General features: G+C 43.8%; 1 protein-coding gene across 1 annotated transcript in view; it reads left to right on the forward strand.

The window, feature by feature from the left end:
• The window catches only part of pdia5 (protein disulfide isomerase family A, member 5), a 73,072-nt gene that overhangs the window by 43,671 nt on the left and 12,653 nt on the right, over positions 1-16,748 (forward strand). Inside the window, exons 10-14 of the mRNA XM_054788128.1 lie at positions 512-583; positions 4,512-4,648; positions 13,120-13,190; positions 13,405-13,568; positions 14,771-14,901. Of these exons, the coding sequence (XP_054644103.1) occupies positions 512-583; positions 4,512-4,648; positions 13,120-13,190; positions 13,405-13,568; positions 14,771-14,901 (575 nt within the window). The remainder of the gene's footprint in view (positions 1-511; positions 584-4,511; positions 4,649-13,119; positions 13,191-13,404; positions 13,569-14,770; positions 14,902-16,748) is intronic.

Consider the following 16,748-nt stretch of genomic DNA (forward strand, 5'->3'; position numbering starts at 1 on the left):
GTGGGTTTTGTGAGGCTGGACTGCTGCGTTGTGGGGGTGGCGCTGGGAGCAACAACGAACGAGGGAAAGAGACCAGCGTGGTGTGTGGAGAGGGAATTGTGGGGGCTGTTCGGTTCCGACACCGAAGACGGCGAGTTTTGTGGCTTTATTGCGGAAGGAGGAGGATGAAGACGGCGATTACAGCAACTTTTCTGGTGGGCTACTGTTTAACTGTGTTACATGCACTATTCGGAACTGTTTGGGGGAAAAAGCATTTCTTTAATTAAAGGTTATTTCTGTGTAACATCTTATAGCACCTGCAGGTTATAGACAGGTGTGGCCTATATATGTACAAATCTTTTTTTCTCTTTAAATTTAGTGGCTGCACCTTATATTCAGGTGCACCAGAAATAACAGTAATTAGGATTATGGCCATTAGTGAATGATAAATAAGATCATAGTAACACTGTGTAATACATTTTAATTGATGCTGAAATGGTCTTTGTTATTTTGTTGGCGTTGTGTCCTTTAGGAAAGGCAAGTTCCTCTACCACTACGAAAACTACGGTGCTACAGCCAAGGACATCACAGAATGGATGAAGAAGTAAGTTGGACCTTGAACACTGAACAAAACACAAGATTCAGTCCAAAGCCCGGATCGCCCCTGATTAGCCAGAGAGTATTATAGAGTTTGTTTTTCTATGGTCTTCCTGCTCACATCTGTCAGCATTGTGGAGCAACTGTAACACTGTACACCTGTACACGGCCCCCGGGTGACCGAAAACTGAGAAATTTTCAGGAAACGAAGAACTAAACTGTTACGACGGTGGAGGGAACAAAACAAAAAGGCACCGTGAATTACTAATAATTTGGTTACAAAGAAAAGGGCAGCTAGGGCGGAGCAACGAGGCTGGCAGGAAGACGAGGAAACAGAATAAACTATGCACAAAAACGTCAAACTACTAAAGAAAACAGGAATAGGAATACTTAACCGTGATAAAAGATACTGAAGGTGGATGAGGAAGTAAAACAGCAGTCTTACTCCTTGGCGTTGTACGAAGTAGCATGTAAGAAGAGGAACAGATGGCATCTTGCTGGAGAGCAGCTGCAGGTGTGAGTCATTACTCCGCCGCCCCGCACTCAATACGACAGTAGAGGGAACAAAACAAAAAGGGACCATGAAATACTAATAATGAAGTTACAACAGAAAGCTCAGACCAAAAGGGCAGCTGGGGCGGAGCTAGGAGGGGGACAAAAACAACAACAAAAAAGAGGCAGGACAACAGCAGCAACAACAACAATTGTGACAACAAGAACAGAACAACAGAAACATACAGAACTACATCAGCAAATAAATGTCTGTGATGACTATAAAGACAAACAAGGACAAAGGACAAAACAATATCAACAACCACAATGATAATGCTGTCAATGACAGTCACACATAATAGTAGTCATGAAATGATGAACTATGATAGTGATCACAATGACAATACTGCATTGAAACAGTCACACATAATAGTAGTCATGAAATGATGAACTATGATAGTGATCACAATGATAATACTGCATTGAAACAGTCACACATAATAGTAGTCATGAAATGATGAACTATGATAGTGATCACAATGATAATACTGCATTGAAACAATCACACATAATAGTAGTAATGAAATGATGATCCATGATAGTGAACAGAATGATAACTAATGCACATCATTGTAAAAAAAAACTATAATCATACTGCTGAAATCACCGTCGCTGTAATAAAACCAACAACATAATAACACCCTGGTTAACTCAGTGAGTAATGTGGGGAAGTACGTATGTACTGTGAGTGTGCATATGTACAGATATTGTCAGGTATCGGCCTGCGGCCGGCACGAGGATCCCAGGATGCGAGAGCCAGCAGGTGGTGCAAGAGGATTTATTACAAAAGGATGCAACTGAGGAGCCAAAACAGGGACTAAACAAAGTACAACAAAAGATCACCTGGAGGGGTCATGGGAAAAAACACACTAGGGCTAAACTAAAGGAGCTACCGAAAACGATGAGGTAGAACGGCAAGGACTATAATTACACTAACAGAAAACACTAGCAGCACAGGGCTAGGCAAACCGGTATACACACCATGGCAGGCAAGCGAGAGAAAAAGGTAACAAAAGGAGCAGCAAGTAGCTGATATAAGATGCTGTAGGAATAGCAGGTCGAGGCGTGCGTGGTGCGTCGTGGACTGTTAGCGAAGAGCTACAACAAACTGGCACCATGCTGCAGGACCCTGCTGCTTATCAATTGTCCTCCTTAACGAGCTGCAGGTGTGCCAGGAGGGAACTAGGTGGTAGGAGGTGCGCTGAAACACAGAGCAGAGGGAGAGCAGCGCACAATTCCTAACAGGTATCTCTGTATGTGGGGAAGACTTCATATATATATATATATATATATATATATATATATATATAAAAAACGGTGCAAAAATGTGTGGGCGTGTAATTTTCACTGAGAATGCATGAAAGAAAAGGGGCTGCCCACTTCCCAGAGAGCCTCGCCCCAAATAGCCAGGCCGAGCCCCCGCCGCCAGAAGGCCACCAGGCCCAGAGGGGCAGGCAGAACAAAGATCAGCGCCCCAAGAGCCAGCCCAGAGAGCCCTCCCCCCCCCGGGAAGACCAGCAAGGGGCCGCAGAGAGGTAATCCCAGCCAAAGACAGGGCGCCGGCGGGCCGGAGGACAGCCAACCCCTGAGACCAGCGAGAGATCACACCCTGCAAAGGCAGACGAGTACCGGGGGCCACACACCGGCAGGCCCAGAGACGCCCCCACAACCGGGAAGAAGCCCGCCCATGCCGGAAGCGCCGATCCCCCCCACCGCCACCCCCAGGGAGCGGAGCCTGCCCCGCCCCCGACACAGGACCGCTCCGCCCAGGGATGCAGGAGGCACACCCTCCACCCAGCTGGCGGAGGCACGGGCGGCAGAGATGTATCACCCAGCACCCGACCCCACGGAGCAAACCCCTCTAAACCCTGCAAACCTGCCCAGTCCGGCCGACCCAACCCCCCAGAGGCGATACCCCCAGTGCCCCCCAACACCGGAGCCCGACCGGAGGTAGCGTCCACAGCGCAACCCCCAAACACCACGGACCAGCCACACGCCCAAGGCAGATCCGACCGCCACCAGAACAGTGGGAACCGCGCCCCCCGCACACCACCATGGCCGGCAAGGGAGCAACACTACGGCAACCACAAGAGCACCGGACCCCACATAGAGCGGAGCACGACCACACCCATGAAGTACGTAAGCCAGAGGCGCCAGGGAGGGAAGCAAGCACCGCACGACAGGGCCCACGAGAGGAGCGACCCCCCGCCCGGTTCCCAAGCAAATGCCCCCGCCCGCCACGCCGCAGACCGGCCCCCACCCCACCCCCCGCCCATCCACCAACACGCCAAGGGAGAAACCCCGGAGGGAGGGAGATAACCGCCAGCCAGGAAGCAGAGACCAGCCAGACACCAGCAGGTAGCAGGGACCGCCCGCCAGCCCCAACCCCAAGCCCCCGACCAAAGCCACCCCCGACCGCCCCACCCCGGAGCAAGCATCCCCCCCGCCGATCCCAGCCAGCGCCACGCAGAAGAACACCACGCTGCCCGCCCCCACGCGCACCCACATGCCCACCCGCCCGCGGCCCCCACACCCCCCGCCCACCAAGCCACAGCGGCCCCGTCACTGAAGGGAGAAAGCAAGGGATCCCCCACCCCAGCACCACGCACTCCCCACCCCAAGCCCAAACCGCACATCCACGACCCCCACCTCCGCGCTTCCAGTCACTCGGGGGACAGCCCCAGGCGCCGGAGGACAACAAGCAGCTCCCACCTGTCACACATACACCACACACATAAATCCGTAAAATAAAATAAAATAAGTAAAAAATTAATAAAAAAAAAAAAGGGGGGGCAACCCAACCCACCCTCCCAACCAGGGGAGATAGCTCCGCAGGCGCCGTCTTGCTGGTGGTGTGCCTCGTTGCTCCACCCCGCACCGGAAGTAAAAGATTCTGGGAAGGAAATGCAAAAAGATACTAGTAGGGGGAACGAGGGAACAAATCCAAAATAAAAGACAGGGCGGAAAAACGTGACAGCAACATCTGGAGTTGATAGATACACGGCTGCATGCATGACACTATAGCCAGTGCATGTGAAGTATGCATGTGCACGGATTGTGTATCCTGTGTGCTTCCACAGCCGTCGCTAAGTACGCAAGGTCACTGTGTATACCAGGAGAAGGTATTTATTTGTGTTGGACGGATGATGCTGTGCTTTAAAAAGATGTGTGTGTGTACAGTAAGATTGTAGGGAGGGACCGTGTGTTTATATCCATGTCCATCCCTTACTGGCAGTGTAGATGTGTGATGTCATCCAGGCGGGTTTGCTTCAGACTGTGTGTGTGCATGTGTGTGTGAGACATGTTCGACATCTGCATCTGATTCCTGCTACACACACACAAAACACACTGCTGGATTTAAATGCAATTCTTTTTTTATACAGCCCTCAGCCCGTCCAGCCGAAGAGCCCTGAGGTGCCATGGTCCGAGACGGAGTCGGCCGTCTTCCACCTGACAGACGAGTCCTTTGACCGCTTCCTGGAGGAGCATCCTGCTGTCCTCATCATGTTCTACGCCCCCTGTGAGTAAGACACTCTCACAGTAACCTCACAGGAACAAAATTCTGCCCGGGTGTCCCTGAGATAAACATACGTAGTCCTCATCCTCATCCATTCCAGAAGTTAAACATTTTAAACATCCATTGTTATACAGTATGGTCCAGCGTCTTTTTTCTCCTTTTTTTGCATGAGGAAAAGAAGCTACCTCATAATATAATATAAAATAATAATAATTACTGTATATATACATATCCAAGTTCTTTTTTAAATTATTGTTTTTTTATTGATACCGTCTGGTCCTCACAGTGTCTGGCCAGAAAAATTCTGCCCCTTGGACACATGTAATTATGGACCCCTGCTCTAAATACTCACCTGATGCACCATGGTGCACAATGACGGCGCCCACGAAGACGCTCTAGAAGCCTCATTTGTTAACGAACACAGCTACAGTGCAGCTTGTTAATGTACGGCTGCGCATTTAAGAGTGTTAGAATGTGACTTAAGTATCGCCTCTACAGTCAATGAAGGTTTTCTCATGCCCACATTTTGATCCCACAACAGACTTTCTTCTTTGATAGTGTTTGTGCATTAAAAATGCCGATAACTCTCTGCTTCTCAAGACCGATATGGTACCAATAATCTTTTTTGTATCTACTTTTTTAAAGTTTAGATTTAACTATAGTTTGTGCACAGGACGTAAGAAGGACTCGAGCAAATTTGGATTTGGCCAACTGTACCTGATTGATTTGTCCCAATCAAATATCACAACATTACTCCAACCACATCACTACTACCAGGAGAACCAGGGTAAAGAGCAGAGGGAGACACCTGCTTTGCCCCAGCAACGTGTGCTATATACAGACACATGCTCCGAGCAGCCGGTGTGCCGCTACGGAAGTCAGGAGGTTCAGAGTATAGAGCGGGAGGAGCCACCTGGCGTGGCCCAGCAAGGTGCACTGTATTCGGGCACACGCTCTGAGTAGCCGGTGAGATGCCACGGAGGTCTCTGGCAAACCTTTTGCACTATTCAAACGCAGTGGTGCTGGCGTTTCAGGTGGCTAATAAGGTTTTTTGTGGGCTTGATGCTACAAGACCTATACTTGCCACGCATGAATGAAAATCTCCCGAAAATCTTCAGTGGCACAATCCAAAGGACAGGAGTTGAGCACTAGCTTTGAACTCTAGGAAGACCATCAACTATGGCTGCAACTAACGATTATTTTAATGGCCGATTAATCGGTCGATTATTTTTTAGATTAACTAATGAATCGGATTTATGAAAAAATGTATATATATTTCCGCCTCTTTATTCAGAAATAGAAGATTTGAACTGACGGAGCAAATAAGGGCACGAACACCAGGTTGCCGCTTGAAAATTAAATAGCGTCAGCAAAACAATAAATGTACACAAAAATACAATCATGATCATTTTCTTAGTCGATTAATCTGAAGCTTGGTGTTTTCCAAAGTCAAAGCTGAAGTGCGAGAATATCTTGTTTTGGCTAAAACACAAAGATAGTACGGTCTGCTTTCGTGGATGAAATCAGAGAATATTTACACATTTAAATTAAAAAATGATTTATTGATTTCCAAAATAGTTGTTGATTAATTTGGGTAACCGATTAACCATTGATTAATTGATCGTTGCAGCTCTACCGTCAACATCAACAACGTCTCATAATGGCTACTAAAAAAATCCCCCAACGCATGGACGTATTTTGAAAAGGTTAAAGTTGACTCCATAAAGTGAAGTGCAGCTTCTTAATCTCACGCGGCAACAAACAACATCATTGGATCGCCCTCTGAATATCATTTAGAAAAAGGTAAGGCTGTTACGCCCACTTCATTTTACATCCCGACAGTGAATTTTAATGCAACAAATTAGGCTGCCGCCCGCGAGTTTTGGCAAGTTGTTGTTTTTCAAGCCCCGTTGTTCCTATTTTGTGTCCACGTTTCTGACGTGTGCCTACAGCTGATGTGTTTCGCTTTTGTTTGTCTTGCGTTCTCTGTCACTAAATGCATCAACAGACTGTTGTTGCACACTTCCTGTGTTTGTTTGTTTGTCACAGTGTTTATTTGTCGGGATCCCCATATGCTCTGCTCTTAAAAAAACAACAAAAACATTCAAATATTAATCGACTATGGACAAAATCTAACGGATCTGATCTAACTATGAAAATCCCCAATCAAAGAGAGCCCTAGTAATATTTAATAATGTGATGATAATAATGAATTCATTTTATTTTTAGAAACCGTCAAAGGTCAATAAAAATGAGCTGCAGGCAAAAAATGGACTTTGTGCCCACTTTAGACACCCCTGCTTTAAAGGTTCATCTACACAACCTGCTTATGAATGTAAATTGCTTCAACGTGTGAGAAGATACGAAGCAGCAAACTTACTTTCTCTCTCTCTCTCTCTCTGTCTGACACACACACACACACACACACACACACACACACACACACACACCTCTATTCTACACTGCTGCACTTTTGCAATTGCTGCGCTGTCACGGTGTAGATTAATGGTCCTCCTCCTGCTGCCATCATCTTACATTTTCTGTCCACCTCTCAGCACAAACAATCTCACTTGGCCAATGAGGTCGTCACGCCGCACATTAGCACAATAACCGAATGTCTTCTCGGGCAGGGGTGTACAATGTGTGGCCCGAGGGCCAATTCTGGGGGGAAAGGAGGCCCTTGGCATATTGTAAAAATAAAATGAATTCATTATTAACTTATTCAATCCCAGCTATTTTTCAAAAGACAACCCCTTCAGTACTGGCCATTTTAGACCATTTAGACTGATCTTTCAAGGCACACAGAATATTATGTTCTATGGCTAAGTGAACATGGAACCTGCCAAAAGAAACATTAGACTCTCATGTTTCATCACAAAAAAAGGTGGTGTCTACCTTTTTCCGTTCTTTAGCAAACAGCAGTAGAACATAGTGTGGGTAAGTTTCAGGAAAATATCAGTTCCCGACTAGAAAATGGCGAAAAACAACATTTTGTGGATACATTTCAAGCATAACTTTTACTTAGACACAAATATGTTTTTGCTATTGTGACAGCTGAAATATCTAAACAACTATACCAACATAAACAACACAGGAAAAGGGGTTCTTTTACATCAAATTAACAATTTATTTATAAATATAACACCATCAACTATTTACACTTTTCACATTTGGAGGTGAACCGTGTGTGCACGCGGGTGTGTGCATGTGCATGCATTACAATTTCCCGACAATGCGTAACCTTATGCACACTACACTCCTCCACACTCTCTCACTTCTTCCTTCCTGTCATATGTGATTCTTCCATTGAATGATCCCTGCCAAGCTCTTATCAAGTGCTTTTCTGCCACCTTGTGGCCGTTTTAATGGCTTAAAAGTGCTATGAAATGTTGATGCATTAGTGCAGAGTTGAGATATGAGATATATTATTAGATTTGCACTAATTTGCTTTGTCATCTATACAACAAAGCTAAGATGTGGATGTTTTGTGTAGATACTTGAGCATATATTGACCGACATCGGATTAGTTTTAGCATCTTTAATGTTCAAAACGTATACATGTTTCTGTATGCGTCCCTCGCCGGAAAAGCAGGGGTGTTCAAACGTCGCGACTTGGAACGTTTGTCATATTTTCGACGTCGGGCCTGCATCAGGAAGCCATTAGCGCCGGTTTAAACTGTCTGTCCTCACTGGCCACTTGGCAGCACCATGTAGGCTCACTTTACTGCAGGAAATGATTTCAACATGAGCTTTTTGTGCAATTTTTTTGTGTTTGGAAAGCCATGTAACTGAGGATAAAATAAAAAGCACCGTAATGCCAATACGACTTTTGTGGGTTTTTTACAACTTCATAGTGATTCTTTCTATCAGGGCAGTATAGTACAGTTTGGTATGCTGTCTTTTTTTAGCGGCCTCTGATAAGGCTCAGGCTTCCAATAAGGTAGCATTTGCAGCGGTTGGGTACCAAAGGGGCGGAGCTAGACACATTGCAGTGTGTTGATTCCTTCACTTCCAGAACTGGACTAACGCTATAAGCACACGAGTGCTGGGCTTAGGCATGATTCCCTTTCCTGGCCCCCGCTGGCCTGCGCTCACACTTAGCACTCGTGCTACCACCCCTTCGTTTGTCCCATCACTCCTCTTTTTCTGCAGTTTCCCTGACTTTGTGTATTATTTCCAGTCTTTTATTTTGTATTTCTGCAGTGGATGGTTTCCCTTCATTAATTATTCAAACTTTGTTTTTTCTAAACTCTACTTTTTGTATGATTTGGGGTTTTGGTGACAATTTTTGACAAAATTTCATTACAATCGTCCCTCGCCACTTTGTTGTTGTTGGCTGTTAGTCGTCAAAAAATATTCATAAGCAAATGTTAGGTATTTCTGGACTGAATTAAGTATTTTCTAGCATGATGTCTAAATGAAGTAAAATACAAATGCAGCCATCCCTCGCTATATTGCGGTTCGCACATCATGCCCTCACTCTATCGTGGTTTTTCAAAAATATTTGATTGCTGCTTCATGGTTGAATACAGCCTATTATTAGTGTAATGTGCATATTTAATCAAATAGTATGTTTTCTTGGCTTAAATTCAGTATGTTCAAGCATAAAAATGGCTAAATGAATGAAAATTCATTGAGGAGACATGATATGAAGTGTAATAGTTTGTCTGCCTTTAAGAATTGGGGCCTGCGAAGTAACGTGTGATGTCAGCTAGCTACAGTTGACGGTAGCTGAGTCAAACTGGTGCCCTGGAGGGCCGAGACGCTGCAGGTTTTCTCTCCAACCAGTTTCTTCAGCAGGTGATTTAATTGATGAGCTCCTTCCCTCAAACTGAAGGTGTTGATCATTAAAATCACCTGCTTTAGTGACTGGCTGGAAAGAAAACCTGCAGTGTCTCGGCCCTCCATGGCACCGGTTTGACACCCCTGGTGTGGAGAGTGGACGACAGCAGCTCCTGTGTCAATGTTCACTGCATGTCTTCTCTGCTTGTTAATAAAGCGATTGTAGTGCATCACGAGTCTCTCCTTAACGACACATAGCAGCAGTACAGTAGTATTCTGCACTGGTCTCCAGGTGTCAGTTCCGTTACATTGATGACACAATAACCACCGCATTGACTCATGCTAACGTGTGTGTCTGTCTTGTCTTCTTTATGTCTAGGGTGGCTTATTTTTGTATTATTGTGTCTACTATATATATTATATAATATATATTATAGGGGTGTAATTTCCTGTCTACAGGGCTCTAATAATGCTAAAGACTGCATTTAGAAGGTCATAAAAAGTTTTTTATGCTGTAACTACAAAAATAATTCATTTAATATTGAATCCTACTTCGCGCTGCCATGCTTTTTGTGTGAAAAGCACAATATGATTGGCTGAGTGTGTGAAAAGAAGAAGAAAGATGTTGAATTGTGGATTGTTTTGGTCCGTGCTGATGATAAGCTGCTTTGTTACTGACGTGTCAAGATGCACATTAGATTCTTGCAAAAGAAAAACCTGCCCATTGTGTCCCTGAAGGATTATTTCTCCACACAAGTTGGTCCCGGTAGTTGACGCCGGAGGTCAGATTGATGCGTGTTCCTTGTCACCAGTGTGAAACTATCTTCAAATGTTACTGTGCTGTGTGGGAGCAAGAATCCAATTGATTTGGAACGTCATCCACTGCCAGATGCTCGAGAGGTACAGTATTTGGTGGAGTCGAAGGCTGCGTCCATCGGATGTTTTGTGTTACTTTGTCAAAACCAAAGTAGTCTTCACACATGCACACACTCGCACGCACAAACAGAATCATCACATGACCTTTTTCTCCTTATCACCTGTGCAGAGTCACAAGAATTCCTCTTTGGCCACAGTCTGCATGATGGCGTGCATCAGTGGCCGGCTTGTAAGATCCGCAGCCTCTTCCTCCTCCGCGAGGCGCATCGCACCTGATTTATAGCCTGCGCCAGCGCTGCGTTTCCCCCTGAAGAAAGGCAGCGCTGAACTGTTTTGACAAGGGCAATTTAGCACCTTTTGGAAATGTACCAATTTACTTTCATGCGCCTCGGCCTTTAACAGCAGCAGCGGCGGACATCCTGATCAAACAGCAATACATCTTCAGACGCGACATCTTGTAAGGCCGCCTGCGACAAATAGCGTGTGTTTGCTGGGCTCATGCACTATTAAGCAAAGCCCCGACTCGATGTTTGCAGAGATTTGTTTGAAAAGAACAAAAGTGCACTGCGCCCGGGCGTCTGACAGGGTTCTTCATTAAGAAAGGTTTAGCTGAAGGGCTTAAAGACGCCGCCCCGGTCCAACTCAGATTTACGAGTAGATTACATTAGGCTGCATTTACACTGCAGATTCTAATGCACAGTTCTGACTGAGTGACGATACCCAGTTTTTGGACGCCAGCAGTCCCTCGTTTATTGCGGTTAATTGGTTCCAGACCCGACTGTGAAAAGTGAATTTCCACAAAGTAAGATTCCTTATTTAGACATGTAATACTTTTGTAGTTAGAGCATAGAAAACCTGCTTGCTACCTTCTAAATATGTGTTTTTTTAGCATTATTAGAGCCCTCTAAACGTGAAATAACACCCCTACAGTCACCTTTACATTCATATTACTCAATATAGTAGGAATAATAAGAGAAAATAGGCCATTTAAGACATAAATAAGAAATGCGTTGCTGAAAATGTGTTCCGGTGCTAGAGGGACAGGAAGTGACGTCGGGGGTTCAGAGTCAAATTTTAGCTTGGCATACTTTACGGCCGCAGCAGTAGCTCGTGTTTGGGGTTATTGTGCCTGTTTTGACGTCATTCAAACCTGCAATAAAGCCTGTTGCTCCGGCGATCAAGTCTGATGCTTGCGTGTCCCACCCAACATTACAGTAACATTACTGACACCTGGTGGCCAGTGTAGAATACTACATAGCATCACAACGTCTTTGAATGCATCATCTGAATGCCTTTACAGGTATATTTGTATTTGAGTTCATTTACCCATTTGTATGCTTGAAAATGCTTCATTTGTGCAAATAAATATGTAATATTTCCTTATATATTTATGCATATTTTTGACTAATATCAGACCATATTCAACCATGAGACAGCGTGATTTGTTAATTAATATTCAGGTATTTTTTGGAAAAACCATGAGATTGAAGCCACAATTGGAAGCGCAAAGTGGCGAGGGATGACTGCATTTCGGTGTTTTCCCTCCCGTTATATGACCAAGCCGGTCATTTTATTGGCGTTTCAGAAATAATTGAAGGATTACTTTCATTTCAAACAGGCCTGCATATTGTTGTTTTATCACACAAGGTGTACATATCTTACTTAGCTTATTCACGCAACAGCATGCCTGCTGTTTCCTGTCATGATTACGATTTCTCGTCTGCTTTCTGGATGCCATGAGGCGCAACGGCGTGAATGAAATGAATGAAAAGGTTTTTTTGTTTGACTTTGTGGATATATTTTGTAGTTTTTCTGTTGCTTCTTCAAGACAATAACTGCACGCTTAATTTGCAATCACTCCTCCACAGTTACGTTTCACAAGCTTTCGTCATACGACGCAACAGAAAGTGAAACCCCAGAATGAAGCAGCTGCAACACAATGAACCTGACGACGGGCAGTGGTGGAGGTTGTGTGGTTTATCATATCTTGTGGGGCAGTCCCGTTACCTCCTCATACTGGCTGGAGGTTATTACGGGGGTTGGGCATGGTACCTCTTTCAATTCCTTGATTCGAGTCCGATTCCTAACGATTCTCGATTCTGATGTTTTTAAGAGGTGGGGTCATGAAAGTTAGCTTGGTTTAAATGAGGCCGCTAGCCAGAGTTCTTTTCGGATGAAATGTTTAATCTTTTCCAGGACTTTCCTATGAATTTCTCACAGCGCTTTTGAACATTTGATCCGCTTCTTCTTCATTGGTGTTGCCGGACTGGGCATGGAAACTAGGAATCAAAAAAATCCAAAATGTGAATATCCCAGGAGAATTGGAATGTTAGTCCCGGTTCCCATCGACGCTGGATCCAGCAGACTCTCGGTAATGGTCGGGGACACACTGGTAACGGTGGAGGAGCGATTGCATTGCAGTCGGCTGCGCTGCGGACGTACATGTGTGTGCATTTGTGTCGCTTTTGTTAGCCCAATTCCCCCAACACATACACACACACACACACACACTCTCTCTCTCTGCATGTGTGCACCCCAGCTGCAACTATAGAGGAGCGATTGCACCCCAGTCAGCTCTGCTGGGCGCTTGCATGTTTACACAGTTTTCCTACGTAATAGTCTACCATGCCACGCATCCCAAGGAGACCACACGAGAGAACAAAAACACGGTTGGGTCACTTGAATGGAACATGTGTAAATGCAACCTTCACTGGAATCAAACTATTTGTGTAATGCTTGTTGTAGAGCCAACGCTCTCCCTTTTCCATGCAGAGTGGGACGTCCTGTCTAAATGTTAATGTGGCTTGCATCTTTAGGGTGTGGTCACTGCAAGAAGATGAAGCCCGCATACGAAGAAGCAGCCGAAACGCTCAACAAAGACAAAGAGGTTAGCGTCGTTGACTTTCTCGTCCAATTGTGAGCAACCTCATTGTGTTAACATCACATCAGGGTGGGGTGGTCGGTCTGTCCCGCAGCCCAGTTCTGGATGTGGTTCTGATTAGTTCTTCCCTTCCCTGCTTGTTTTGCAGTGGTTATTGTTTGCAATGCGTGTCTGGTAACGTCACAGTGCAGTCACTGTATCAACCAACATGTCTCTGCAGAGTCCTGGCGTGCTGGCGGCGGTGGACGCCACAGTCCACAAGGCCGTTGGGGATCGTTTCAAGATTTCGGGCTTCCCTACGCTGAAGTATTTCGAGAAAGGACAGGACACGTACACACTGCCACAGCTCCGCAGCAAAGACAAGATCATCGAGTTTATGCACAAGTGAGTGGCACAAGGGCACACGGAGTCCCCGTCCACGTCTACACTGCACATGTCTTATATTCTGCTTCTGCTAGTAAATCAGTTGCAAACGTCCTCCCAGTAAAGTCATGGGTGGGTGAAATGTAAAGGATGACGTCAGTGGTAATTACTGTACAAGCGATGACATCAAGGGCACACTCCTTATTATATCACCGCTATTGAGCACCCACTCAAACCCATGCATGCACGGGGAGGACATGCATAAAGGCACATGCCAACAGGCTAACCACGAGGCCACCGTGCTTCACACGTGTCTCAGGATCTTACGACTTCAAAAAAGAATGTATTTTAAGATAATATTGCATCTTAACTCTTTTTCTGTGACTTCTTTCTCATTACTATACGACTTTTTTTTCTCTTAATATGTTTTTATTTGATCCTAGTTACATTCCAGCTGCTTTTTGAATTTCTGCTGCTGTTTTTTTATTTTTTATTTTTTTTATTTCCCAACTTTCAACTTTTGTCTTGTAAATGTCCTTCTAGTGATTAGGACGTTATTCCCACAAAATGTTGACTTTATTCTCATCACATGATAACTTTTTTTTCCAACCTAATTGTGTCTCATAATAACACAACTTTTCTAAATTTTTTATTACATTACATTTTTCTAAATATTCTAAAAATTGCAACATAATACTTTCTTTTGTTTGTGTCTCACAATATTACAAATTACTACTATTTTTCTCGTCCGAATGTGACTTGTTTCTTTTCATATTTTGATTTTATTCATCGTAAAATGACAACTGTTTTTTCCAGTAGTGTTGTTGTTTGTTTTTTAAAATGGATTCCCATAATATTTTGACTTTATTCTCGGAACATTCTAACTTTTTCTGCAACCTCATTTCCCAACAATGACAACTTTTCTTGGAATGCTGTAAAACTTTGAAGTCACGTCTTTTTTCTTTCATTATGCTACTAAAATGAAGTTGTTTTTCCTCATAATATTAAAACGTTATTCCCCTGAAATTCTAACTCTTAATATTTTGACATATTCTTGTACAATTACAGCTGTTTTTTTTCCATTTCTGATGGTTTTTTTTTGTAGTTTTCTACATGTTCTATATTTTTATAATTTGCCGTGAGCCAATAAAAAAAAAAAAAAAAAAAGTACTTTGGACACCCCTGAGCTACATCAAAATCACAAGTACACTCCAATATCGCAGTCCGCAGGCGCCGCCCCCGCCGGACCAGTCTTGGGAGGAGAAGCCCTCCAGTGTGGTCCATCTCGGGTCGGAGGACTTCCGGGAGGCTCTGAAGAAGAAGAAACACGCTCTGGTCATGTTCTACGCCCCTTGTAAGACACGCATTCATGCACACGTTAGACTGTTTAACAGAAAACGCAACAAGTCATCTGTCAGGTTGCACATTTAGTGCCCGCTCTGCTGTGTTTTGATGTTTGATGTGTGCGTTGACAACCCTCCCCTGAGATGTGCTGTGATCATTTCCTGGGTTTTAACCAGCCCTTACGTATGTAAGTCTTAAACAGCATCCAAACCCCTTAAGACTCCACCCAACCACGGGGGAGACTGAGAATAGAACAAAACAAGTAAAAGTCACACCACCACCTGTTTTCAGCACATCTTTAGCAAGTTAGACGTTTGTAACCCTGCTTTACGACCATGGAGATCGCTTAAGAAAGGGAGTCATCCTGTCAAAGATTGTTTCTGGCACATCCAATGTGTTTTTTTGGCAGATGAAATCCGATTGCCTCATTTTCTCACACTTGCAAAACTTTTAGCCAAATACATAAATGAGTGTATGGCTAAAATACATAACAACTATTTATAGACAATCCCAGCATCCGCGCCCCATCCGCCGTGCACACACGCCAGAGTAGCATGCATTCACCAACACACAACTTCCACATTCCAACATTAACACCTCAACTTTATCTAGCTGTTATTATTTAAATGTAGCTGGGGGTAAGAACGACCCAAACAAAGTTGGATTTGGCAAACTGTGGCTGTAGATTTGTCCTAACCAAATGTTATGACATCACTAGATAGTCGAAACAGTACGGATCGTGGCTCCAAGGCTGCTCGTAGTTGTTTTCCTGGTAATATGACTTATTTGGACTTTATTCTTGTAACATTTTCACTTTTTCTCAACCTAATTTTCAGCAAATTCCAACTTTATTCTTTTGTTTGTTTCTCATAGTATTATGACTTAATTTCGTTAATATTTTTACTTTAAGCTTCCCTCATAATATTATGTCTTTTTCTCTCGTAAGATTACAGCTTTTATTATGACTTTATTTCTCTAATATTTTGACTTTGTTCTTGTAAAATTACTGCTCTTTTCTCCTTATGTTGTTTTTATTTGTTTTTTTATTTTCTTGTTTAACTCATTCAATCCCAAAGACGTATTTATATGTTTTTATAAACCCGAACACTCGATCCCAAAGACGTATTTATATGTTTTTATAAACCCGAACACTCGATCCCAAAGACGTATTTATATGTTTTTATAAACCCGAACACTCGATCCCAAAGACGTATTTATATGTTTTTATAAACCCGAACACTCGATCCCAAAGACGTATTTATATGTTTTTATAAACCCGAATGCTCGATCCCAAAGATGTATTTATATGTTTTTATAAACCCGAACACTCGATCCCAAAGACATATTTATATGTTTTTATAAACCCGAACGCTCGATCCCAAAGACGTATTTATATGTTTTTATAAACCCGAACGCTCGATCCCAAAGACGTATTTATATGTTTTTATAAACCCGAACGCTCGATCCCAAAGACGTATTTAGACGTTTTTATACATCTTTTAAAATTTTTTGCGCGAGAGGCAAGAAGAGGTGATGATGCAACTGCAGACTAAAAGAAGTCCCTTTTGGAACGGTTTGAAGCCATAAGACGTATCCAGTGCAGAAGTGCGTTTGATACGAGGTCGGCCTGGATCTTTTGCATGTAAAAAAACCAAACAAACACTCGACAGCAAGGAGGACGCGGAAGAGCGTGGAGGAGTGTAGTGGGCAGAAGGTTACACATTGTCGGGAAATTTTAACACGTGCACATGCACACACACGTGTGAACACGCATAGTTTAGTTCCAAATGTGAAAGTGTAAATAGTTGATGGTGTTACATTTGTAAATAAATTGTTATTTTGATGTAAAACACCCTT

This window comes from Dunckerocampus dactyliophorus, chromosome 9 (genome assembly GCF_027744805.1).
Source record: "Dunckerocampus dactyliophorus isolate RoL2022-P2 chromosome 9, RoL_Ddac_1.1, whole genome shotgun sequence".
In the NCBI taxonomy this organism is placed as follows: domain Eukaryota; kingdom Metazoa; phylum Chordata; class Actinopteri; order Syngnathiformes; family Syngnathidae; genus Dunckerocampus; species Dunckerocampus dactyliophorus.